General features: G+C 43.7%; 1 protein-coding gene across 2 annotated transcripts in view; it reads left to right on the forward strand.

The window, feature by feature from the left end:
- Positions 1 to 25,915, forward strand: part of PPM1H (protein phosphatase, Mg2+/Mn2+ dependent 1H) — a 294,780-nt gene that overhangs the window by 250,558 nt on the left and 18,307 nt on the right. For both annotated transcript variants that reach the window (XR_001918064.1, XM_018047995.1), the window contains exon 9: positions 21,670 to 21,821. Coding sequence is in view for 1 of the 2 variants with exons in the window: in XM_018047995.1 (XP_017903484.1) it covers positions 21,670 to 21,821 (152 nt within the window). In the remaining variant the exon portion in view is untranslated. The remainder of the gene's footprint in view (positions 1 to 21,669; positions 21,822 to 25,915) is intronic.

The following is a 25,915-nucleotide window of genomic DNA, read 5'->3' on the forward strand; positions in this document are numbered from 1 at the left end:
TCCTGGTTCCTTCTTCATCACCTCCTGCCCAGGTGGCTACACGGCCTAGTGGCATTCCTTGCCTCCTCAATCCAGCCCAGTACTGCCATCAGAGCAGTTTTCCTAAACAACTACTCTGATACCTGTTTGCTCAGAAACCTTCAACAACACCCCACGACTCAGAGAATAAAGCCCACACTCCTTCACGTGGCATTGTTATAATTTATTATAACAAATTATAAGGACTTGTTATATTTTGGTCCAACTTCAAAAATCTGATTTTGTCCCCTACTCTAGCCAGAATGAACTTATTTTTGGTATATGATCTTTAGTTTTCCATATTTGCTCAAACTATTTTTTCCGCCTAGAATGCCCTTCCCCCTCATTTCCAAACTTCCAAGCTCTTTTTTATCTCTGGAATTTAATGTAAATACTTCTTCTGCTTTCCCCTCCCCCAGCAGGAAGTCATGTCTCCCCCTACTCCAGGTACCTGGAGAGTGTTTTCACTTTCTGCTTATAGCATGTTGATTTACATACATATTTTATCCCCTCTTAGATTCTAATTGCCTGGAAAGCTAGTATTCAGCTGATGTTTAGAAGTTAACTGAAAAACAAGTTGTCATATCTTTGGTTTAAAAAATCCTTTTTCTTATAATACAGGAAACAACATCAAGTTCTATTTCAAGGTATATAATTTAGAAAAGATACTGTTTTTAAGTGATAGAAAACTCTTAGTAATAGTAGTTTATGGGTATATTTTCTCACATAACAAGAAGGTTGGAATTTGGTGGCTGTTCATGTAGGTATGACACCTCCATGTGCCAGAGGTGACATCTCTGCTGCTTTTTTCCCTTCGTGGTTGCAAGATGGTAACGCAGGTTCAAGCGTAACATTTTCATAAAAGGTAGGAAGAAGGGGAGCAGCCCGTCTGTCCCAGTAGACATGCACTTGGATCTTGTTGTCCCACACTGTGGTACCTGATTTCCCTGAGCTACAGAGGAGGCTGGAGGAGAGAGGGGAAGGTTTGCAGTTTCTGTAGCCGAGAGCCAGGGAGGGGTGAGTTGGGACCCAGCAGTGTTTGCATACTGTGTAATTAACTGTTAAAACAGTGCCTCTGGAAATGCTCAGAATGTTTAGACATAGCTCCATCTGCGTGCTCTTCCCAAGGGTGGGTGCTGTGTTTTCAGTGAAGGCTCTTCTTGTTGAGGGAAACAGAAACCCACTCATGCTGACTCAAAGGGAGGTGCTTATTTTCTTACTATGGAGGAGATATTTATGGGGTCCACAAGAACCTTTGAAGAGCCAGGCTTTACGGAAGAGAAGGTGATTCTGGAAGCAAGGCAGCTCTAAGACCAGCCATGGCCCATAGGTCTCTGCTGTCAGGCCACCTGGTTTCTTACTCCCTCAGGTGCACAGACGGAATCTCAATGGCCCAACTCACCTTTTCTACCAGGTCACAGCTGACTTCACAGCCTGTAGACTGTGCCCACTCTAGAGCCATCCATGGGCACAGTCAGCCACCCAGGCCCAGCCTTGTGGCAGCGCTATGAGCAGGACTGATGCCTTCAGAGTCCTGAACTGAGGTTGAGGCTGACATCTCGAATATACCCAGCTACAGGAAATCTCACCAGAAGGAAATCTCTAGTGAGTAGCAGGAATAGGAGACGCGCGTGTCCTGATATCACCCAGGATCTCAAGTGAGATCAGCTTGGTGGAAATACTTTTTACCATTTGTAGCCGTCTCTCTTTTAGCCTTCATAGCAATTCTGCATGATGAGGATCTTGACAACAGAGCATCTCAGTTCCCCTGGATGTTGATGGATACCTAGTCCCTCAACACTAGGATCTCTAAATTACTGCTAAAAGCCCTCCTGGCCAGAGGGAATCATTAAAGACTATATTTGTGCATGCTATGTTGCTTCTGTCGTGTCTGACTCTTTGCAACCCCATGGACTATAGCCCACTAGGCTCGTCTGTCCATGGGATTCTCCAGGCAAGAATACTGGAGTGGGTGCCATTTCCTTCTCCAGGGGATCTTCCCGACCCAGGGATCGAACCCTCGTCTCTTATGTCTCCTGCATTGGCAGGCAGGTTCTTTAGCACTAGTACCACCTGGGAAGCCCAATACTATACTCAGGGGTATCTATATTTTCCCCCTTGAGAGAGAGGCATCTATCAGGCATCTTAAATGGTACTGTCACCTTTCTATTTCCCCCCACCACAAAAAAAAAAAAAAAAATCCATGAAGTGTGGGGGAGTGTTCTAAGGAAGCACTAAATTAACCATTTTGTTCCTTACAGGAGAATGAAAACCTCCTCACCCTCCCCACCCCAGTACACACATAAACACACACATACTTTGTATATACAGTGAGAAGTTTGGTTTTCAGAAAAAATGATCTCTTCGTGCAGTTAAGTTACAGATCTTCCAATCGCTGTGCTACTCTGGATACCAGGGAGGGCCAACCTGGGAGATTCCCCAAGGACTAGTGAAAAATCCATTGGTTGATCAGAAACTTCATGTTACCTGTCTGGAGTGATGCTGATTCTCAGGGACGTGGTGTGGTTGTTTCAGCATTGATAAGGGATGGGGGAGGATTTAAAAGGGTACCAGCAACCTATGGAAAAATGTAAGTGCTCTTAGGAAAGTGGTAGAATTGAATAAAGTGTAGCACCTTTATGATAACAATAACAAGTAACGTTTATTGATTACTGAGACTGGGCCAAACAACATACTTTTTTTTTTTAACCCTCACAACAATTCTATGAGGTATGTATGGTTAGTATACCCATTTTACAGATCAGGAAATTGAGATTCAGGGAAGAAAGTTAACTCCCCTTGGCTGTACAGTTATTAACTAACAAGATGATCCTCATACTCAAGTTTGTCTGATTCGCTCAGGCTCTGTAGGGGAGAGAAGCTGAATTCAAGATTTTTTTTTTGGCATGTCCAAGGGCCCCCCTGAGGACTGTTTCAAGGGACTCTGAAGAGAGTACCTCTGTCTTGGGGCCTTAGTGGTCAGAGATTCTCAGAGAAATATGGCTGGCCTCAGACTGATGTAGAAAATGATGGTGTGGTAGAAAAATAATTGGGAAACACAGGAATGGGCTTTCGTGTGTGCCAACCGAGGCCAGACAGAATTGTGCAAAATGAGATTGTGCACCTATAATTTAGCTTAATGGGTATGTAGTGCAGATCTCAAGACTCCTTTGCACAAGATTAAAGTTGTTGTACATTTTAAATGTTTCCAGATGGAGAGGGCTTAGCCAGAGCCAGGAAACAGGGAGGAAGATTGGAGAGGAGGTGGGGAGAGCAGCTTGAATCCACTCCTATGAGAAATGTAGAAGAAAGAGAGAGGAGTACTGGGGACCGCCCCATCCCCAGTCTTGGAGCAGAAACCCCTTTTCCCTGGGTTGAAGTGATAAAGTCAGACCCTAGAGAAACAGCTCAGGGGCTGCTGTTAGGAGCCCCAAAAGCCAGGTAGATCTGCTTAAACTATCCAATGAAGAAGAACTGACTCCCTTCTGTCTTCATTCCCCACCCCCACCCCAAGTCTATGCTGGCTTTCTAACCGTGACTTCCTAAGAACATTCCTCTGCTATGCCTCATCTTTGCCAAGCATGGATCTTTATTTCACATTTGGGTTCTAAATTTCAAACTCAGCTCAGTCTGGTAGTTTTAACGGTTACAGGGAGGGGAATGGTGGTGGTTGGTGGGGGGGAGGTGTTTGGAATGTGATTTTGTTCTAAGAAAAAAGGCTCAAAAATCTTCTTGGAAATCAGCATTGTTCCCATTCATCATTGTAGCTCCTAATTTGATTTGATGAGTTAAATAAAAATAAATCGAAACCATGTGGATCAAATTTACGTTAAAAAAAATGCACAGGGGTTTAAAAATTAGAGAAGGGTTTCTAGCCAAACACATTCTCAGTTTTGCTGAACACAAGGCACTGGAAAAAGCTCGAGTTTGCCAAACCCAGTGAGCAGCCGCCAGGTTTGCAGAGCCTCCCTCATGTCTTCCAAGGTCTAAGGTAGGGATTTCTGGCCAAGAAGAACTGAATTCCATGAGAGGCCCCCACCAACTGAGCGGAGGCCTGTTTGGCGAAAAAGGGAAGTGTTTCGACCCTCCCCCGGTCCACAGCATCTTTTCTCCATGTAACTGGAACCTCTCCTCTCATAAAGGAAACACCCCCCACCAGGTCTCCATCCTCTTGCTTGATGAAGCTCATCACTGTTCGGCTTTTGTATATCACCCTAAAGAATTCAAGTGGAGAAGGAAAGGATTGGTGAATTCAGAGGCATTCGGCACCTTCTTTCCAGCAATTCTCCACCCTGTCCAGCACACACCTCGTGACCTAGTCCTCAGGCAGCGTGGCCTGGGCCTGCAGCCTAAACCTCCAGATGTCCTCCGTGCCACGCCCCCTTTCTGGCCTGTGGCAGGCCCTCCCGACAGCTAGGATTCCTTTTAATGTCTTTCTCGCCTTCTGGCCTCCATTCCAAGACTGTGCTGTTGACTTTAGGCCTCTTTTCGGCTCTTGGAAGAACAGGATCTTTTTCTGTCTGGGGACTGGTTTGCAAAGCCAACTCTATCAACTCAGCAGGCCGCCCCCACTCCAGTCTCCGCCAGACTTGACCACAAGGAGCCTGCTTTTCTCTCGGCTTCATTTTTCCTCTCCTTGGTGTTCAGGATTCCTGTCAGCTGTTTTCTGTGACTCAGGATCACTCATTTAGCTCGTTCTTGGTTGTCTTCCTCTAGACTTTTTTTTCTTTTCTTTTTTTATATTTATCTGTATTTATTTGGCTGTACCAGGTCTTAGTTGCAGCACACAGGATCTTTATTTGTAGCGTGAAAATTCTTAGTTGTAGTAGCATGTGGGATCTAGTTCCTTGACCAGAGATTGAACCCAGGCCTCCTAATGCAGGAGCTTGGAGTCCTAGCCGCTGGGACTTCAACCCACCACCAGAAGTCCCAGATTTTATTTTTTTCTTTCATCTGAAACAGACTTCTCTAAAAGAAGGAAGACCTTTGGCTCCAGTATCTAAATTCCAACCCTCACACTGGCGTTACCTGTGACCTCTACAGGTTCTTTCAGCCTGCAGGTGGGGTGGAGATGCCTAGACTCACCAGGTGCTTGGAAAAGCAAAGGAGAACATCTGCAGAATTGCCTGGCATACAGTGTGGTACATGGTTTAGTCATTACCCACCTTCTGGAAGGCTTTGCATTTATGGGGGATTCCCAGTGTTCATTTTCATATGAAGAAAAGAATTGACTATCCTGTTGGAGACTGCCCCTGTTGTTGCCCATGAAAACCTGAACAATATTTAAAGTCTCACATTGACATCTGAACATTTACGGTCTTCTGATTCTCAGTAGCTTTTCATGCCCCAGGCCAAAATCCCATTTTGGGAACGAGCTTGTTTTATTATACTGTGTACTTTCTGCAGTCTGGCCAATTCATAAAAAACAATATTGGTGCATAATGACATGGGAAGATGGTTAGACTATATTAAGTGAAACAAAATATTACTGTATATATAAAAGCATGATCATAAGTCAGTAAAAAAGTTATGTGCATGTATATACACATCTACATAAAAATATAACTCTGGAAGGGAATTTTCTCAAATGTTAGAGTAATTATCTTTGGGTTGTAGAGGAAGAATTTAAAAAATCCCCTTTGTTGTTCAGTTGCTAAGTGATGTCTGCTCTTTGCAGCCCCACGGACTGGAGTACACCCGGCTGTCCTTCACCATCTTCTTCACTACGTCCTTCACATGACTTTGCTCAAACTCATGTCCATTGAGTCAGTGATGCCATCCAACCATCTCAGCCTCTGTTGCCCCCTTCTCCTCCTGCCCTCAGTCTTCCCCAGCATCAGGGTCTTTTCCAGTGAGTTTGTTCTTTGCATCAGATGGCCAAAGCATTAGAGCTTCAACTTCATCATCAGTCCTTCTAATGAATATTCAGGGTTGATTTCCTTTAGGATTGATGGGTTGGATCTTCTTGCAGTCCAAGGGACTCTCAAGAGTCTTCTCCAGTTGCACAGTTCAAAAGCATCAGTTCTTTAGCATTCAGATTTCTTTATGGTCGAACCCTCATGACTCCTGGAAAAACCACAGCTTTGGCTATATGGACCTTTCTCAGTAAAGTGACATCTCTGCTTTTAAATATGCTGCTTAGGTTTGTCATAGCTTTTCTTCAAAGGAGCATCTTTTAACCTCATGGCTGCAGTCTCTGTCCACAGTGACCCCCTAGAGCCCTCAAAAATCCCTTAGGAGGCAGTGTGCTATTGAAGTTAGAAACTCAGACTGGTATCAAGTCTTGGCCTCAAGCTCTGCCTCTTTACTTGCTAGCTGGGTGACCTTGAGAAAGTTACTTTACTTAAATCTCAGTTTCCTCCTCAGTAAAAAGAGGACGATAGGATTGTTATGCCCAGGAACCCAAGGAACACACTAAATGACATATAAAAAGTACTGAAAACAGAATCTGGCATAATAAATATTAGCTTGTAGCTCCTGTTCCATCAAGACCACAAAATCTCACTAGTTGTTTCTATAGAGCTCGTGAGTCCAGTAGTGTATATCAAATAGCATACTGGGGAATGTGTCCTCACGGAATCAGAATTTTGGGCCACTTGTAGGGTAAGACTAACCAAAGAATCATCAACTGTAAACCGTGTGAGTCCTGACTCCTAAGAGACTAGGGGAATTCAGAGAAGGGAGAGAGAACCATCTGATCTGAAGAAGGACAAGATAAGTAGTAGTTGTTGAGTTGCTCAGTCGTGTCCGACTCTTTGCAACCCCATGGACTGCAGCACGCCAGGCCTCCCTGTCCATCACCATCTCCCAGAGTTCACTCAGATTCACGTGATGCCATCCAGCCATCTCATCCTCTGTCATCCCCTTCTCCTCCTCCCCCCAATCCCTCCCAGCATCAGGGTCTTTTCCAGTGAGTCAGCTCTTCTCATGAGGTGGCCAAAGTCCTGGAGTTTCAGCTTCAGCATCTCTCCTTCCAGTGAATATTCAGCGTTGATAAGTAAAACAAGAAAAATAAGGCAGCAGGAATAAGTCGGTGTAAAATAAGTTTGCCTTACAGAATCAGCGAGTTTGGAAAACTAGCTTGAAGGGCTAGTAGCTATAATCAGGCTAATTATCCTGGAGGGCCTTCAACTGCACCCAGGGTGGCAGAGCAGGTTTTGAGCAAAGGGAGCAGCATGATCGGTGAATGAGGCAGTGGAAGCCTTATCTTGTGGCAGCACGTGGATGGGGGTGCAGGGGCGGGGAGTTACAGGTGAGGAGACCACACAGCAGTGAGGATCTGAGTCCAGCAGGGACCAGGAAAGCCACATGGAGGCGCATCAGAAAGGCATTTCACAGAACAATGTATTAATAACAAGGACTGAGGGGAGGGCCTTCTCTGGTGGTCCACTGGTTAAGAATCCACCTTGTAGTGCAGGGGACAGAGGTTTGATCCCTGGTCAGGGAATTGAGATTCCCCACACGCCTCAGAGCAACTACTGAGCCCACAGCTAGAGAATCTGTGTGCAGCAACTCAGACCCGACACAGCCAAATAAACAGAGACAGAGAAAGAAAGAACGGAAGGCACGCTTGATTTAGAGTATGAGGCAGAGTGAAATTTTTAAAAACTTAAAAATAAACTTTGCTTTCTAGTCTATGAGAAGGGAAGAAGATTGCTTGTTGAGGTCTAAGGAAGAAAAATAATTTTATCTTTTTTTCCCTCTGAGTTTTCTGAACCAATTTAAAAAAACAGACACAGGAGTCTGGGATAAAAATAGCTTTATAGTGAGGATAAAGTTAGGCTAGAAACCATGCTTTGGATCTAAGACCAAAATGGACTTTCTATTCCTCATCTCCAGCCTTCAAATTAATCTTACCTCCTGGACCGCTATAGGCTCTCATCTCTCCACCCCACAGAGGGATGGCGGACAGGAGAAGAGGGAGCAGGCGCTGCTCACGGATGAGTTGGGTCCAAGAGGCAAACTCCAGAGGGCTCACTGCTCCATGCTCACTCTCACCAGTCCTATAGGGAGGAGGGGCCTAGAAGTGTGACATCACAGTCCTTTGTGCCTCTGTTGACTACAAAACAAGCCACGCCGAACTTAGAAGCTTGATGGAAGAATTTATTATTATCTTTCACACTTCTGTGGGTTGAATGGGCTCAGCTAGGTGCTTCTCCCCTTGGGGTCTGTCAACGTACACGCAGCTGGATGTCAGTGGGTTTACTGTCATCTGAAGACTAGAGGGGCTGAAAGTCCAAATGGCTCTCACAGAGTTAGCCATCAGCTGAGAGCTCAGCTCAGGCAGCTACACACAGCTTCTCCATGTGGCTCTGACTTCTCATGGCCTTGCTGCAGCTGGATTCTGAAAAGCCTCCCAAGAGTGAGTTCAAGAGACGCAGGCAGAAGCTACCAGTGTTTTAAGACCCAGCCTCTGAAGTCCCAGAACATCAGCTCTGCCCCATCCTGCTGATGAAGAAAACCATTGTGGTAGGTCCATATTTGAGGCGAGGAGAACCAGAATCCACTCATTTTTCTTTCCTTCTTTTTTTAATATGTTATGAAAGTGTGATGAGACTTGGGAAATACAAAGTTACATACAGTTGTACTGTATGTTACAAAAATGGCTATATGTTACTGTATATTATAAAAATTATTTTTAGGTAAGTGAAGGTTTTAAGTTGGAGTTTCAAAATCAAACTCTCAAAAATTAATAGAATGAATAAACAGAAGGGTAGAAGAATATAGCAGACCTGAAAAGCACTGTGAACCAATTCAACATAATTAAGGTTTATACAATTTTCACGACTGAAGCAACTTAGCATGCACAATTTTCACACAACAGTAGGATGCAAATTCTATTCAGGTTCACATAGACTATAAACCAGGAGACACTGGAACATATCCAGGGATATAAAACAAGGTGCAAACCAGAATCTGCTCTTGATGGGAAGAGCAGCATGCCTGTCCAGGGAGGAAGGCCTTGATGGCATTTTGGAGACCTTCTACCATCACCTTCCTACAGAAGTGTCCTCCCCACAGTGAAATCTTTTTTTTTTTTTTTAAACTTTAAACTTTGTATTTTGTATTGGGGTATAGCCAGTAAACAATAGTGTGGTAGTTTCAGGGGAACAGCAAAGTGACTCGGCCACACATATGCCTGTATCCAGTCTCCCTCAAAACCCCCTCCCATCCAGGCTGGCACATAACACTGAGGAGAGTTCCACGTGCTATACAACAGGTCGTAGTTAGTTATCCATTTTGAATATACCTGCTGTGAAATCTTGAAGATTAATCATCATCTGTCTTTGCAGTGCAAACTAATAAATGTTGATGCATTAGCTAATTAATTAGGAAAGGAAATCTAGTTTGCAGTGTAGAGGCAGATTTATAAAGATGCTAATTAATTAAATGTAAGTATCAGTGCTCTTCACCCAGACCAGCCCTCTTTGAGCCTCTTGTTCCCAGGAGAGGTAGACAGTTCTTTGTGGTGAGGAGAGGCAAGGTTACAATCAGAAATCATTTCCTTATAAGCATTCCTCAAAAGAAAAGGACCTCATTTTTCATGATGTCAGCAATTTGTCGCAGTTTCTTTTCTCATTCCCAATAAGCAGTCTCATCGGCGTCTTGTATTCATAATTATTCCTGTATTCTTTTTAAAATTCAGGTATTTACTGAATTTAGTTTTGGGTGTGCTGGATCTTTGTTGCTGCGCACAGGCTTTCTCTGGTTGCGGCAGGTGGAGGCTGCTCTGTAGATGCAGCGTGCAGGCTTCTCATTGCTGCGCTTTCTCTTGCTGCAGAGCATGGGCTCTAGGCACGTGGCCTTAGGGTTGTGGTGTGCAGCTTAGTTGCTCTGTGGTATGTGGGATCTTCCCAGATCAGGGATCAAACCCATGTCCCATGCATTGCCAGGTGGATTCTTAATCACTGGACCACCAGGGAAGTTCTGTATTCGTTTTTTTAAAGAGAGCTTCCCATAAAGAAAAATATACTATATTATCTCACTTACATGGGAAATCTAAAAAAAAAAACCAGCAACAACAAAAAATCTAACTCATAGATGAGATGGTTGGATGGCATCACCGATTCAAAGGACATGAGTCTGAGCAAACTCCAGGAGATGGTGAAGGACGGGGAAGCCTGGAGTGCTGCAGTCCATGTGTTCACCCAGAGTCAGACATGACTTAGGGACTGAACAACAGTAAAACTCATAGAAAAAGAGATCAGACTGTAGTTACCAGCCATGGAGATGAGGGGGAATTAGAAGAAGGTGATCAGAGGTGGAAGCTTCCCGTTACAAGGCAAATAAATACTAGGGATGTAATGTACAACATGATGACTATAGTTAGCACTGCTGTACAATATATAGGAAAGTAGTTAGTGAATCCTAAGAGGTCTTATCACAAGGAGAAAAAATTTTTCCTCTTTATTCTTTTATTCTTTTCTTTTTATTGCATCTATATGAGAAGGTGGATATTAGTTGAACCTATTGTGGTTATCATTTTACAATATATAAATCAAACCATCATATCATCTGCCTTAAATTTATACAGTGATATATGTCAATTATTTCTCAACAAAGCTGGAAAAACTCCCCAAATTGTATAACCTGCAGACCTTCATAACAGTGGATCCCCCTGTACAAAAGGAAAATGCTGAGTTCTGTCTAAGGATACTTTGATAGTTGAGAGCAGTTGTATTTGGCACCTTTTCCTCTCCAGTCTTATTGAGATAGAACTGACATATGCTATTGTATAATTTTAAGATATACAGTGTTTTGATGTGTTATGTACAGTTGACCCTTGAACAACATGAGATTGAAATGCACAGGTCCACTTTTACAGATTTTTCCCTGTAGTAAATACTACAGTTCTTACACAGTCCGAGTTTGACTGAACCACAGATATGGAGGAACCACAGAGAGAGCTGACTATTTAAGCTATATGCAGGTTTTCGGCTGTGCAGAGGGTGAGTGCCCCTAACCCCCTAGTTGTTTGAGGATCAACTGTCACAAAATTATTATCACAGTAGTATTAGGTAACACTTCTATCACATCACATAATTCCTAGTCCTTTCCTGTGCTGAGAACATTTAAGGTTTACTCTTTCAGCAACTTTTAAGTATATAATACAGTTGTACACACATATTGTATATATGTATACATATATGCACACACACACATATTATATATAATATATCTATTTATACATATGTATGTGGGGCTTCCCAGGTGGCGCAGTGGTAAAGAATCTGCCTGCCAGTGCAAGAGACACAGAGCTGTGGGTTCGATCCCTGGAGAAGGAAATGGCAGCCCACCCCAGTATTCTTGCCTGGGAAACCCCACAGACAGGGGAGCCTGGTGGGCTACAGTCCATGGGATCGCAAAAGAGTCAGATGTGGCTTAGTGACTAAACAGTAACAATATGTATTCTGTATATTGGGCTGGTCAAAAAGTTTGTTCATGATTTTCCATAACATCTTACAGAAAAACCCAAACGAACTTTTCGGCCAACCAATAGTATATAAAATACACTATATACAGATATTTAACTTATAACTGCAAGAGTGTGCCCTTTGACCATTTTCTCTCCATTTCTCTCCCCACCCCCTCCCCTGGCAAGCGCCTCTCTACTCTGTTCTGTGAGTTCAGCTTTGTGGGCAGTTTCTGGAACCTCCTCTCTGGTCCCACATATACAGCATCTCACACATCTGCCTTCTCAGTTGGGTTGATGCCCCCTTGGGGAGTCTAACACCCTCTTCCCATCACTATCAGCATTCTGAAAATGTCTGGGGGGCAACAGTCACATGTTAAGGGTGTATAGAGCTGCTTTCTGCAGTTCCAGCACCATCTGACTTTACGTGCGGGAGAGACTTCATGCCCTAGCCTGTCCATTTGCATCTGTGACATTTGCATTTCCAGTCCAGTTGTTAAAAAAAAAAATCACTTGTGATGCACCTGTGTGTCATCCATATGGATGGTTCCCACTGGGAAGTGTCTCGAGATTTGCCAACAAGCCATTTGAATAAAACCAGAATTTGAAATTTACTTGGACACACACCAAATAATCTAGCTAGGCAACTCATGAAGTTTGTGGTCACACAGAGGAGCCAACCTGTACATTCTGTCAAACATTTCTTCTCACTGGAGATCCTCTGATCCTTTCCTGAACAATAATAATTTCACTTGAATGTTTCAGTTAAACACAGAGTATCTTTTTCACATTAATTTATTCTATTAACGCAGGCTTCCCTTGTGGCTCAGCTGGTAAAGAATCTGCCTGCAGTGCAGGAGACCTAGGTTCGATCCCTGGGTTGGGAAGATCCCCAGAAGGGAAAAGCTACCCACTCCAGTATTCTGGCCTAGAGAATTCCATGGACCATGGACGGTACAGTCCACAAGATTGCAGAGTCAGACACGACTGAGCAGCTTTCACTTTCATTGTTTAATGCATATAAGAGTAGTTTGAGGAGTTTGTTAAAGAATGTGAATCCTGGAATCCACTCCTGAAAACCTGACTCGCAAGGTCTAGGGTGGAGGTCCTAGGGGTTTCACATGTTTAGACAGCTCTGAAGCAGGTGATCCAGAGAACACTCCTGGAGAAACTGTCATACTGCTCTCCAGTGTTTCCGGAACTTTTGTTTTGTGGTCCTGAGGCCATCCATGCTCTCGTCCTGGATGGCATGGTTCATCCTCTCTATGCCTGTGGTGCTAGGCTGCTAGGCTAGGGCTCTTGCATGCCTCACTCTCCAACTACCCACGGGTCTGCCTAGACCTGGGCTGCTTGCGGGGGACTTTGTCACATGGCAAGTGCCTCATAGCTTACCAAGGGGTGATTGGGTTTCTCTCCTAAGGCAAGAGACACAGTAACCTGCTCTGCTCACTCGAGAACACTGAAATCTTGCTATTGTGGAGTAAGTCCTGTGGAGTAGTAACACACTGTGGTTAGGTTCAGTCCCAGTGGTTACAAATCGCAGCTACAAGAATAAAGAACAGTGACTGTTTAATTATTTACGCACCAGGAGACTAGGTAACTTAACTCTCTCAACCAGGACAGTTTTGAGAGTCAGTGGGGATGCTGTTAATAATTATGCTGGGAAAACAGCAGAAACCAAAATTATCTCAGGCAAACAGGGCATTTTAATGAACAGAAATGTATTCCTTAGATCACTAACAAGCTAGATTCAAGTCCATTTGTTCACTGATCCATTCAATGAATCTTTGATTCGGTGGTGAACAAGCCATTAGAATTCCAGATAAAGGAGTAGAAGATAGGAGAGCCCCTCTCCACCACCCCGCCACCTCCATATGTAAAGGAAATTCCTTCTTCTAGCTTACTTCCCTGAGTTATAAAGTTCTGGCCTCATATGGAGAAAATGAAAGCCTTAGCTATCACAGCCAGGCACTGGGTACAACTTCAGACTGTCTATCCTACCTAATATTTCAGCTGGTTTAGAAGGTTTTTCAGCTATTAGATGGTGTGTGTGCACATGCTCAGCTGTGTCCAACGCTATTGCAACCCTGTGGACTGTAACCCTCCAGGTGCCTCTGTCCATAGGATTTCCTAGGCAAGAATACTGGAGTGGGTTGCCATTTCCTTCTCCAGGAGTCTTTCTGACCCAGGGAATGAACCCACATCTCCGGATTGGGTTCATTGGCAGGTGGATTCTTTACCACCAAGCCACGTGGGAATCCCCTACTAGATGATAGCCACCCTCAAAAGTCAAAGGTTTATTTTGTCAGTAGACTCCCCCAAAAAATAAAACCTCAAGAATATCTGGTGCATTTTACATAGAAAATTATACCCACAGCCACAGCAACCAGCTTCTCCTGGGGTTCAGTTCAGTTCAGTCACTTAGTTGTGTCTGACTCTTTGCGACCCCATGGACTGCAGCATGCCAGGCCTCCCTGTCCATTGCCAACTCCCAGAGTCCACCCAAACCCATGTCCATTGAGTTGGTGATGCCATCCAGCCGTCTCATTCTCTATCGTCCTCTTCTCCTGCCCTCAATTTTTCCCAGCATCAAGGTCTTTTCAAATGAGTCAGCTCTTCTGGGATACTAGGTGACATATTGGTCATACTTAAATGTCCCTTCATTCATTTGCAGCCAGATACTCTGAGGTCATGTGGTCATTCCCATCCAGGTCTAACTCATCCTGTGATGAAAGAGTTGGGGAATATTTGAGCCCTTAACATCCCCAGGGGCCACCTTGTCCTAACCTTCCCTTTCACAAAGGGAGACACTGAAGATTTGAGAAGCCTCGCCCCTCACCAGTCCCCAGTGGAAATACATTACTTCCAGCCAAACTAAAATACCTAGAGCCACTCCAGCACACCAGCCCCCTCTGTCATCCCCAGGCGTTGGCCCCCTGCATTTCCCTCTCCATGTACGGCACGTGATGCCCAAATTCCTCCTCCCTGACACTCCCCATCTGAGTAAGTGGCACTTCTTCATTTTGTATTCCTGGCAGGTTGTCAAGAAGCTTTAAAATGTGAATGCATAAAGTGGTGTTACCTAACTGCTAAGGGCAGAGCTTGGTCTCAAACCCAAGTTCAGTGTGTATTTCTTCATGACGTCATCTAGTATAGATGGAATCACAACCAAGAATTTGGGTGCAGTCTTGGTAGCCTGCCAGAATGCCAGTATTGAAAGGATCTACTCAGTTTGTTGAACTGTGATGAAATATGCTAGAGTTTTATTTTCTTCTGGTACAAATGCCATGTTCAGACTTCTGCAGGTTGAGCTTCTGGGTTCATTGGCCACAGAAGGTGGAAAGGAAGAGAATTTGTACTCTTCTTAGTTCCCACCACCTACTAGCAGCCTTTACCTTGGGAGCCACCTGGCTTATCTGCCAAAACAGGATTAATAGTCCCAATCACTGCCATTTTAAGTGAGACCCAGGTTCCCTGAGCCCACTCTTAACTCACCTCCTTCCACCAACTAGCTTACTTTCAGAGCCCCCAAATAATAAATAAATCACAAAAGCATGCTGGGACTTCCCTGGTGGTCCAGGTGGTCCAGTGGTCAAGACTCCATGCTGCCAATTCAGGGGGCACAAGTTTGATTCGTGGTCAGGGAACTAAGATCCCACATGCCATGCAGCACAGCCAAAAGGTTAAAAAAAAAACATGTCATGCATTAGAAAGAATTTGTAGTTCCCTTCCACATCATCTCCTTTGATCTTGACAATAGCTTTGTGAGAAAGGTAGAACAGGGGTTATAATATTTATTTTTCTTGTCTTTTAGTTTTCTCAATTTTTAAACAGTGATATCAGGGATGAGAAAACTGAGGGTTAAATAAATAAATGACCTGTCTCAAGCCCAAGACTGGTTAGAAGTAGAGACCGGACATGAGGGCTTCTCATCACCCAGGCAGGGAGGGCTCCTGCCTCTGCAGACAGCAGGGCCTGAGCTGCAGGAACATCCCGTCCTCCTTCGAGTACTTAAAAGGGAAAAGGGGTTTGGAGAATTTGCTGAGCTGATAAAGATGTGAAAGTGGTGAGGACATCTGAGCGGAGTAGCCAAGATCTGGCAAATGGAAGAATTGATGGATTCTTTTTCAGAGTGGGCTTCAAGAAGCAGCATCAGCTTACAGTAGTATGAGCTCTCTGAACAGGCCACTGAAAGGTCATCAGTGATAGAGTAGAGAAGCGAACAAATATTAGACACGTGCTGACACAGTGTCTGACTGAGCATTGCGGGAAGGTACTATATTGAAGTTGTTTGTCCCCAGCTCCCCTGCAAAGCAGGGGCTGGTAACAAAGGCAAGGGTGTCTCTAGCTAAGAGTCGGACATGACGGAGCGACTTCACTTTGCCTTTTCACTGTCATGCATTGGAGAAGGAAATGGCAACCCACTCCACTATTCTTGCCTAGAGAATCCCAGGGACGGGGGAGCCTGGTGGGCTGCCGTCTATGGGGTCCCACAGAGTCGGACAGGACTGAAGCAACTTAGCAGCAGCAGCAGCAGCTGCTCTTGAAGGGGAGGTGGGGGCTGTGAGAGCCATGAGCACTTGGCTCATTCAGGGGCACATTAGCCACAACCCTTGGTGCCCTTAAACTTCTTCCTACTCCCCCAAGGCTGGTTTTGTTTTTTTTTCCTTTTCGTCTGTTAGCAACTTCCCTGAGGATGAGGGGAGAAAAGGAGAGTCTGCTACTTCTTTTAAATATCAGCACATTACAGTTTGATGACAGCCTGGGAGCATTAGTTTACAAGCTAAAATTGTTGGGTCACCATGAGATTAGGGGGTCTTCTGAATGGATCTTATATGTTGAATTCTTTCTCTTCCTCCTTTCTTCCCATTTATTCTGTCTCACCAACACTTCCCTGGTGGTCCAGTGGCTTAGACTTTGAGCTCCCAATGTAGGGGACCTGGGTTCAATCCCTAGTCAGGGAACTAGATCCCACATGCTGCAACTAAGACCTGGCACAGCTGAGACAGAAATGTTAACAACCCCTGGTGGCTCAGGTGGTAAAGAATCTTCCTGCAGTGCAGGAGGCCCAGGGTCAATCCCTGTGTCAGGAAGATACCCTGGAGAAGGGAATGGCAACCCTCTCCAGTATTCTTACCTGGAGAATTCCATGGACAGAGGAGCCTGGCAGGCCACAGCCCATGGGATCACAAAGAGTCAGATGCGACTGGGGGATTAACACTGTTCTGTCTGAGCAAGTATGTCCTGAAAATCTAGTGGGATTTACTCTCTGAAAGACATGGGGAGGCCCACAGAAGAAGTGCAGAATGGAATCTCTGACCTCTCGAAGTAGACTTCTGCAGGAGAGAGAAGCTGACCAGCTCTCGGGTTTTCACTGTAAGAAGGACAAGTGTAAATGCCCAGCAAGGGCAACACTTCCCTTGGTGGCTTACTGCATGGTTGCACGGGCTGGGATCTGGGCACTGTTCTGGGGGCAAAAACAAACAGGACAACTCGGACCTTGCCCCGAGGTAGCTTACTGCCCTAAAACTGTGTTTTCAAGGAGAGGGTCCCCACCCTTTGATTTGGAATTGCCCTTCTTTCCATAGTCTGGGCTCCCAGGTGGCGCTGGTGGTGCTAGTGCAGGGGGCGTAAGAGATGCAGGTTCCATCCCTGGGTCGGGAAGGTCCCCTGAAGGAGGAAATGGTAACCCATTCAGTACGCTTGCCTGAAAAGTCCCGTGGACAGAGGAACCTGGCGGGCTACAGTCCATAGGGTCGCAAAGAGTCAGATACGACTGAAGTGACCTGCCAGGCACACAGCCTGATATCTGGGCTCAGATCTATACAATCAGAATCTTTAAAGATGGGCCCTTGAATCTTAATTTTATGAGTACTGCAAGTGATTCATAAAACATATTGAAGTTTGAGAATAACTATTCATGTAGCAGAGACAGACAGGTGAACGTAGATTGGCACACATAGGTAAATACTGTGTTAGTGACCCTGGAAGGAATTGCGTCTGCAGAGGACAGTGGAAAAGAAAGCGAGATGGCTGCTCTCAGATCTTCCTCAGGGTTGCTCTGGCAGTGGAGGTGACTGTCCCCCTCAGCCTCTCCCCTTCACCACCAGTCTGATACTGTCCGCACACACTTCAACCAGAGGGGGAGTGATAGTCCCCAAAGGAAGGAGAGGAGCCATGGGAAGGGTCCCATGGAAAGTCACCTTTCAGACCTCTGTTCACATGGTGCCTCCCCAGAGATGCCTGCCTTGACCACGTCTTCGGAAAGGGCTTTCCTGCCACTCTCCTTAGCCTGCCTGATTTGTCTTCAAGCACCTGTCATCTTCTGACATTGGAATTTATTTGTGTGTCTGTCACACCTTGTTGAGAAGTTGTGAGGACTTTCGTCACTTTTGTTCACAACGGTTGGCACACAGTCAGTGCCCAAAAAACATGGCACGAAGCATCCAGGAGGGCAGAGGGATCCACCCAGGACTCGCCTCTCGGCGGCTCTGAGAAACAGCAAGAGCTGTAGGATGCCCATGGACTGTCCCTCCCTTTCTTGGCAGATGGGCACGAGGGCAGGAGCCGCTAGGAGTTCTGCCCGTGTTCCCCAGACCTTCCCACAGAGGCTTTTGCTGATCGCCCTTCTCCTCTCCCACAGACTGTCCTCCTTGTGTCTGAGTCCTAGGGGGCCTCCGAGCCCATACTTTTGATGTGGGGCTTCCTGGAACATTAAGAAGCTATTTGAGGAGCTGACCAGGGCTCTCTGGCATGGTGACTGTGGTCTGATGGAGGAGGGCCCATAGCGCCTCCAGGAAGGGAAGGTCAGGTCTCCAGAGCCCACTGGAATCTTTTGAAACCCTTGCTATTGGGGAGGATGAGCATGCAGTGGGATGCCTTGCATGGCAGTCCAGCTTTGCTGAGGGGGTTTTCACAAAATGTTCTGCATCTCAGGTTAATGTATAAGACACGAGCTGTAAGTGGAAAGTTGGCAGAGTCCTTTGGAAATTGGCTAAAGGGCAGGAAACAAAGGGTAGCAGTTAAAAAAAAAAAAACTAAAAGGATGTTAATTGAGGAGTGCCTTGGGGAATAGGGTTGAGGCTAGCTTTTTATTATTTACATAAAAATTGCTTGGAGAATGGTATTGAGAGGGATTTTCATGTTGGGTAAGGAAACTGCATTAGAGAGTTGTGTGGAAATGTGAATGGGGAATTAGGGAAGGATTCAATTTTCTGACGGAACTGAAAAGGAACATTTTCTAACATGTTTCTATTTATCAACCCACACCCATTCTGTTGGCCAGATTTCTACATGAGTACCAGGCAGGACAACTTCCGCTTAAAACAACTCGAATCTCCACACTTTGGGGGCCAGCAGAAAGCGCCTGAAGAGACTTTGGCACCCTACACATAGGCCAGGTCCTGAAATGAAGCGGATGTTATCTTCAGCCCTAGAAACCTCTCTTTTCAGTTGCTTAGTCATGTCTGAGTATTTGTGACCCCCTGGGCTGCAGCATGCTAGCCTTCCATAGTCCTTCACCAACTCCTGGAGCTTGCTCAAACCCATGTCCATTGAGTCAATGAGGCCATCCATCCATCTCATCCTCTGTTGCCCCTTCTCCTCCTGCCCTCGATCTTTCCCAACATCAGGATCTTTTCCAGTGAGTTGGCTCGTTGCATCAGGTAGTCACAGTATTGGAGCTTCAGCTTCAGCATCAGTCCTTCCAATGAATATTCAGGACTGATTTCCTTTAGGATTGACTGGTTTGATCTTCTGCAGTCCAGGGACTCTCAAGAGTCTTCTTCAACACCACAGTTTGAAATCATCAATTTTTAGGCACTCAGCCTCCTTTAGGGTCCAATGGTCACATCCATGCATGACTACATGACTTCTTAAATGTATTTAAGTTTAATTTTTCATCATTTTTCTCAGAAAGGATATGCTGAAAGTATCTCATAAGTTTCAGGCAGAAATAATGATTGGCAAGTTCTTTTAATTGGAGGATAATTACTTTACAATACTGTGTTAGTTTCTGCTGTATAGCAACGTGAATTGGCTATATATATACACATACACCCTCCCTCCTCCACTCCCCGCACCATGAAACCTCTTTTAAAAGAAGCTGGAAGGCAGGTAGCATCTTGTATTTAGCTACAAATATAAGATGCTACAAGCACGTGACACCCACATCTCCCTTCCTCCCTTTACAAGGGACATTTTCAATCCTAGGGAGCTCAAATTATCACAGAAATTTCTTGTAGATATACCCCAATAAGAAGCTAGCAGTCTCTCATAAGCCAAGTGATTGCATAGCGGAGGTAACAACACATGATACAGGACTTGAAAGTGGGAGCTCAGAAGTGCCATTGGCTGTCCTTGCTGTGACCTCCCCTAAGGGATAGACTACTAGATATGGAGCCCTTGGTTTCCCTGTTACCAACCAGTAGGACTTCTTGGTGGCCTTAGTATTCAGAGTGGTCCAGCAACCAGAACGAATTAGAAGTGCATGCTCGCAGGCCCTACCCCAGCGCTGAGTTAGAAGCTGCGTTCATCAGGATCCTGGCTGATGGCTGTGCGCATTAACTTTTCAGAAGCACTGTTCCAAGACACCCGGGAACCACAGAAGATTAAGCAGAGGGAGTCTGCTTGCTGCTACAGAGGGAAAATCAAACCACATGGGCTCAGTGGCCTGAGGCTGAAATTCTGGCATTTGGGACTTTCCAGTTCGCTGTAAATTTCAGATCCCCGCTCCTGTTGTCTTTAATTTGGCCCCAGAAGGCACAGTGTGTTCTCCCAGAATATAAACTTACCCCGAAGTGAATGTGCCTTTTGAAAGGAAGATGTTAAAAGCCGGTCCAGTCTTCCCGTGAGTGTTCTTCCCCCACCCCATGCTCCCAAGCGAGGTTCATGCTGTATGTACCATTAGCTAAATTGTTGCTGTCTTGTTCACCAGCCACACAGGCTATTTTCCATTTGAGCTCATTTCTCCGAAAACTTTGGGGCAGGTGTGGGCATTTTGTTGTTTTCTGCTGTTGGGTGTAGGCTGTTCATCCTGTAGCAGGGTGTCACTGGCCTGGGCAAACCTTCCTGAAATATAGGAGGCTTGGCTTTTACAGATGTGGATGTGAACATTCTGCAGGCCTCTTAGAATTGTATGGTCTCGAGATCTGAGATGACAGGACAGTGACTCTATGATGGGACACGGGGATAGCTGCCTACATGCCATCCTCTGCCCTCCCCTGGCCTGCAGCTGTCACTTAGACTTGTTTTTAGAAAACAGGATAATGAAATGAGGTTGAAGGACTTGGAAGACTGATGAAATTGATCTGTCTTTGTCCTCAGTTCATGAGGGGGTGCAGACTGGGCTGATTCTGTCAAATCAGTAGGGCATAGCAATGAAATCCCTAACTCTTCTCCTTCTGTGCCACCCAAGTAGGGTGAACATTAGCACCAGTTAGGGTGGCCTAACAGAAGTAAGGCTTGATTTTCATTAGGGTTAGTTTTGCTAAGGTCACTCTGTTCTTTTCCAAGAATCAAGGGGGATGTTGAAATAGCCAAGTCATTTCAGGTACCAGAGATGAGCAAAGACTTCAAGTTTGCTAAGACACACACTTGGCATGTGTCCTTTGTAATTTAGGCTACATTGAGGCTCCTCAGACCTAAGTGCAGCATCAGAACTCCATGCTTCCATGAGACAAGTCCAGCTCCAGGAATCTCAGAAGGCAAGCCAAAAGGTATCATGTGAGGACGTGAAATAAAATGTGTCTCCGCAGACCTAAACCAATACATGCAGAGCAACTTCTACGGAGCCTAGACTGGCCTTATCTCTCTCACAGACTGAGAGCTCAGAAGCAGGGAATTCTGCTGTTTATACTTAGAGCATCTGGCACAGAGCAGACCCTTAATAAATGTCTGTGGGATGGATGTGCAAAGAAAGGAAAGCAGCAAGCTTCCTGCTGCTCTGCTAGCTACCACTGTATCTGTGTCATTGTTCCAGCCACGTGTCGGGCATTACATTTTCAGTTAACTTCTTCCTTGGCAACTATTAATTTCTTGGGCTCATTTACAGTTGTGTTTGGTGCCCCAAATGTCTACATGGCAAGTCTCCAAAGGAGGCTACCCCTGGCCACAAAGCGTGCTTCACACTTAAGAAACACTGGGCTGGGCAAGAAAAGGGAAGGGAAATCAGAAGCCAGTCTGTTAAGGGGAATAATATGCTCCTAACTTCTTAAGCAGGGTATTCCTGTTCTTTTCAGGTAAGAGTCTACGATCTCTCCAAGTACGAGCATGGAGCAGATGATGTGCTGATCTTGGCCACTGATGGACTCTGGGATGTGTTATCAAATGAAGAAGTGGCGGAAGCAGTCACTCAGTTTCTCCCTAACTGTGATCCAGATGACCCTCACAGGTTTGTGCATTTCCATGATTGGAGGGTTGTTAATCAAGTGGTGTTTCATAATGTGAATAAAATAGATAATCGTGCAGTTTTCATCATTTATGATTCACCATTTATGAGCTGATATAGATGGTTTAGTAACTAAATTGCAAAAGGGACTACATTTCTCTTTTTTTGTTTTTTGGGAGTAATCATTTTATTTTTACATTTTTATTGGCATATAATTGATTTATACTGTTTTGTTAGTTTCAGGTATACAGCAAAGTCAATCAATTATACATATAATACATATACCCACTGTTTTTTTTTAGATTCTATTCCCATATAGGTCATTACAGAGTATTGAGTAGAGTTCCCTATGCTATATAGCAGGTTCTTATTAGCTTTATTTCATATATTAGTTTATTTCATATATAGTACTGTGTATATGTCAGTCCCAATCTCCCAATTTATGCCCCTGGTAAACACAAGCTTCTTTTCCTGTGGTTTTTGGCTACATTTCTTTCTTTCCTTTTTTTGGCTATGCTGCTTGGCTCGTGGGATCTCAGTTCCCTGACTGGGCCATAGCAGTGAAAGCCCGGAATCATAACCACTAGGCGATTAGGGAACTCCCTACTTTTACAGCCAAATAAAAATCCTCCTTAAATTAAACCTAGATACAAGTAGTAAAGAATACTCTTTGTGAGATATTTCAGCAGTATGTCTTCCTCACAGTCTTCCTTCATATTCTGAAAATGGGAATAACCCAATTTGTGATCCTCCTGGTAAGAAGGATAGCAGATGTTCCCAGTATTGGTTTCCATCTGTTGGAGAACAGTTTCTTTCAAGAAACATTGGGGAAGGAGAGGAACCTTAAGGTAAGGATTCCAAATAATATTATGGCACTGTTAATATTCTAAACAACCCTAGGTGATTCAGAAATGAAAAGAAATCCCCTCTAGAGAAAGACATCTTTCACTCAGAACACAAGGAAATAAGTCACCATGAGTAAAAACCAGCAGAAACAACAGATCAGAGTTGGACCTGTAAATACTTCATTATTGGGTTTATCAGCCAAAATATGTAAATAAATACTTTAACATGTTTCATAAATGTTTTTAAAAGCATTGAAAACATGAATAAGGACAAGAGACTATAAAATGATTGCAAAGATTTTTTAAATAAGAAAATGGAACTTCTAGAGATGAAAAATATAAAAATAGGAACTAAAAGCTCAGTGGATTAAACAGACTGGAGACAGTTGAAGAGCACACTGATGAACTGAAAAACTGATCTGAAGAATCCAGAATATGGCTCGGAGAGACAAAGAGAGGGAAAGTATGAAATTAGACTGAGACCAGGAGGATGACCTAAAGATGCTGTAAACACAAGTGCAAAAGGAAATACTATAGAAAATGGGAAGGAAAAAACCAAGTTCCAATCCAGAAATGTTGAATGATATTAAACCTAAGATGCAGAAAGTCCAACAGATCTGAAGCAGAAGAAATAGAGAGAAAATTTTAAGTAGATATTTCATAATGAAACTGAAGAACTAAAAAAAATATACTAAAAGCAGTCAGAAAGAAAGATGAAATAGATATGTAAGAATAGCATTTACACTGATAGCTTACCTTTCAAACACAACATAGACGTCAAGACAATGGAGTAATATCTTCAGCTGGCTAAGAAAAGAAGATCCAGTTTTTTGGATTTTTTATATATACTAAAAATATCAAAAAAAAAAGAGGAGGAAGTAAAAGCCTTTTGAGGAAGAAAAACACTGAGAAATTTTACTGCCACCAGCCTCCTTTGAAGAAATTCTGAAGAATGTCCTCAGATGAGAAAAGGAAACAACCCCAGATGGAAGATGGAGACGTAAAACAGATTATTAAGCTAGTAAGTAAATAGGTGTGTATGTTTAGACATACATTAACTATATAAAACAACAATATGAATGTGTGATGTGAGGTTAAAAATTATACTGAATAAAAATAGCATAATGGATTGGCCAGTGGGTATAGTAATCAGCTAAAGTACGTTATAGTTCTACTTGAAAAGATTATAAGTGTTTAACTTTAGACTTTAAATGTGTTTACTAGTGAGAAAATGAATAGAAGAACAGAAAGTATAATTTTTCAAACTAGTCAAGGGAAAGAAAGCCCACATTGAATTAAAAAACAAACTTCTAAACAACTTACAAATCACTGTTAACACCTTTTGTCTTTTCGGATTTCCTGGAAGTATGAATTTTGCAGTTACTTGTCCATAGGTGAATATTTTACTTTCAGAAATAAAGTTTTAAATTGCTACTGTTTTATATAGGATTGAAAGAAAATTAACTTCTTTATTAAAAAGTTTATCTGTTAAAAAACTTACAAATCAAAAAATAAAAATTAGAAATTACTGGGGTTTGAATAATAAGAATACTACATATTAAGACTTCAAAGGCTGAATTTCGAGCCTTTGTCCCCCTAATTTAAGGAGCTATGCATAGGTGAAAAACTCTACACATCCTTGACCCACCAGAAATGACTATATTTCTTCCATATCATAAAATCACGTTCCCAACCTTCCCAACCTCCCAGTTCCCCTGATCACAAGAACCCTGCCCATAAGTTCCAGGGTCCTGATCACAGAAAAAGAGGTCCCTAACCATAGAGAAGGGTAGTATTTCTCAGAGGAAGACCTAGAGGGTTGATTTGTCCTATTGAGCTAGTTCTGCCCATGACTTACACAAACGTGTACAAAAGAGTTCTTATAACTTCAGGGTTCTAAGGAACCGCGAGAATGGTGCTGTCTACTTGTGGACTGTGTGTCCTTCTCCTGGGTACAGGCTATTAGTAAACAACTGTCCTAATTAAAAAATTCAGTTTTGTGATCCTTATTTCAACAACAGCATCTAGATTAAGAATGAAAAAGCAGAATAAACCCATGAAAAGTAATGGAAAGAAAAGTTAAAGATAACAAAAGAACAAATATACAACAAAAAAAAACAACGATAAAGCCAAAATTTGTTTCTTTAAAACAACTAACACATTGTGGAAATGCAAATCAAACCACAGTGACATACTTCTTCACATCCATTAGGCTGGCTATTTAAAAACAAACAAAGAGAAAATAAGAAGTATTGGTGAAAATGTGGAGCAATGGACACTTCCTGTGCATTACTGGTGAGACTGTAAAATGGTACAGCTTCTGTGGACAACGGTATGGAGATGCCTCAAAAAATTAAACATACAGTTATATCCACCAATTCCACCCCTGGGTATATACCCCTAAAAACGAAAGCAGGGAGTCTAGCAGATACTTGTACCGCATGTTCATAGCAGCATTATTCGCAGTAACAAAAAGGTGGAAGCCACTGAAGTGTCCATTGACGAATGAGGGACACAGATTGTGGTTATATGATACGATGGACTATTCATCGGTCTTAAAAAGAAATGAAATTTTCACACATGTTACAGAATGGAAGGGCATTATGCTCAGTGAAATAAGCCAGTCACAGACGGACAAATACTGTGTGACTCCACTTACATAAGGTACCTAGAGACAAGTACATGTCAAATGTCTCAAATACAGAGAGACAGAAAGTGGAATGGCTGTTGCTGGTTGCCAGGGATTCACGGGGCGGGGATGGGGAGTTGGTGTTTAGCAGTTAGAGTGTTTCATTTGAGAACAGGAAACAGTTCTGGAGATAAATGGTGGCGGTGTAAAATGTGAACGTACTTAATGCCGCAGAACTACACACTTTAAAGTGGTAAAAATGTTGATTTTTATGTTATGTATATTTTACCACAAAACATAATTTCTCAAAAAAAAGGCAAAAAGAAAAAAACACCCCAAAACTCTAACAGGGACTTTGCTTGTGGTTCAGCAGTTAAGACTGCTCTTCCAGTCCAGTGCAGGGGGTGTGGGCTTGATCCCGTCAGGGAACAGAGATCCCACATGCGGCATGGTGTGGCCAAAGAAAAAGAGAAAAACTGACAAAGTAGAAACATTTCCCATAAAACTGACAAGAAATGAGGGGACCTGGCAAATAAATAATCTTAATAATAGAAAACAGTAATAATTCGGATGTGGGCGTGTGTGCTCAGCCACAGTTATAGTAGAAAAGGATGTCTTACACA

Source organism: Capra hircus, chromosome 5 (genome assembly GCF_001704415.2).
Source record: "Capra hircus breed San Clemente chromosome 5, ASM170441v1, whole genome shotgun sequence".
NCBI classification, from domain to species: Eukaryota; Metazoa; Chordata; class Mammalia; order Artiodactyla; family Bovidae; genus Capra; species Capra hircus.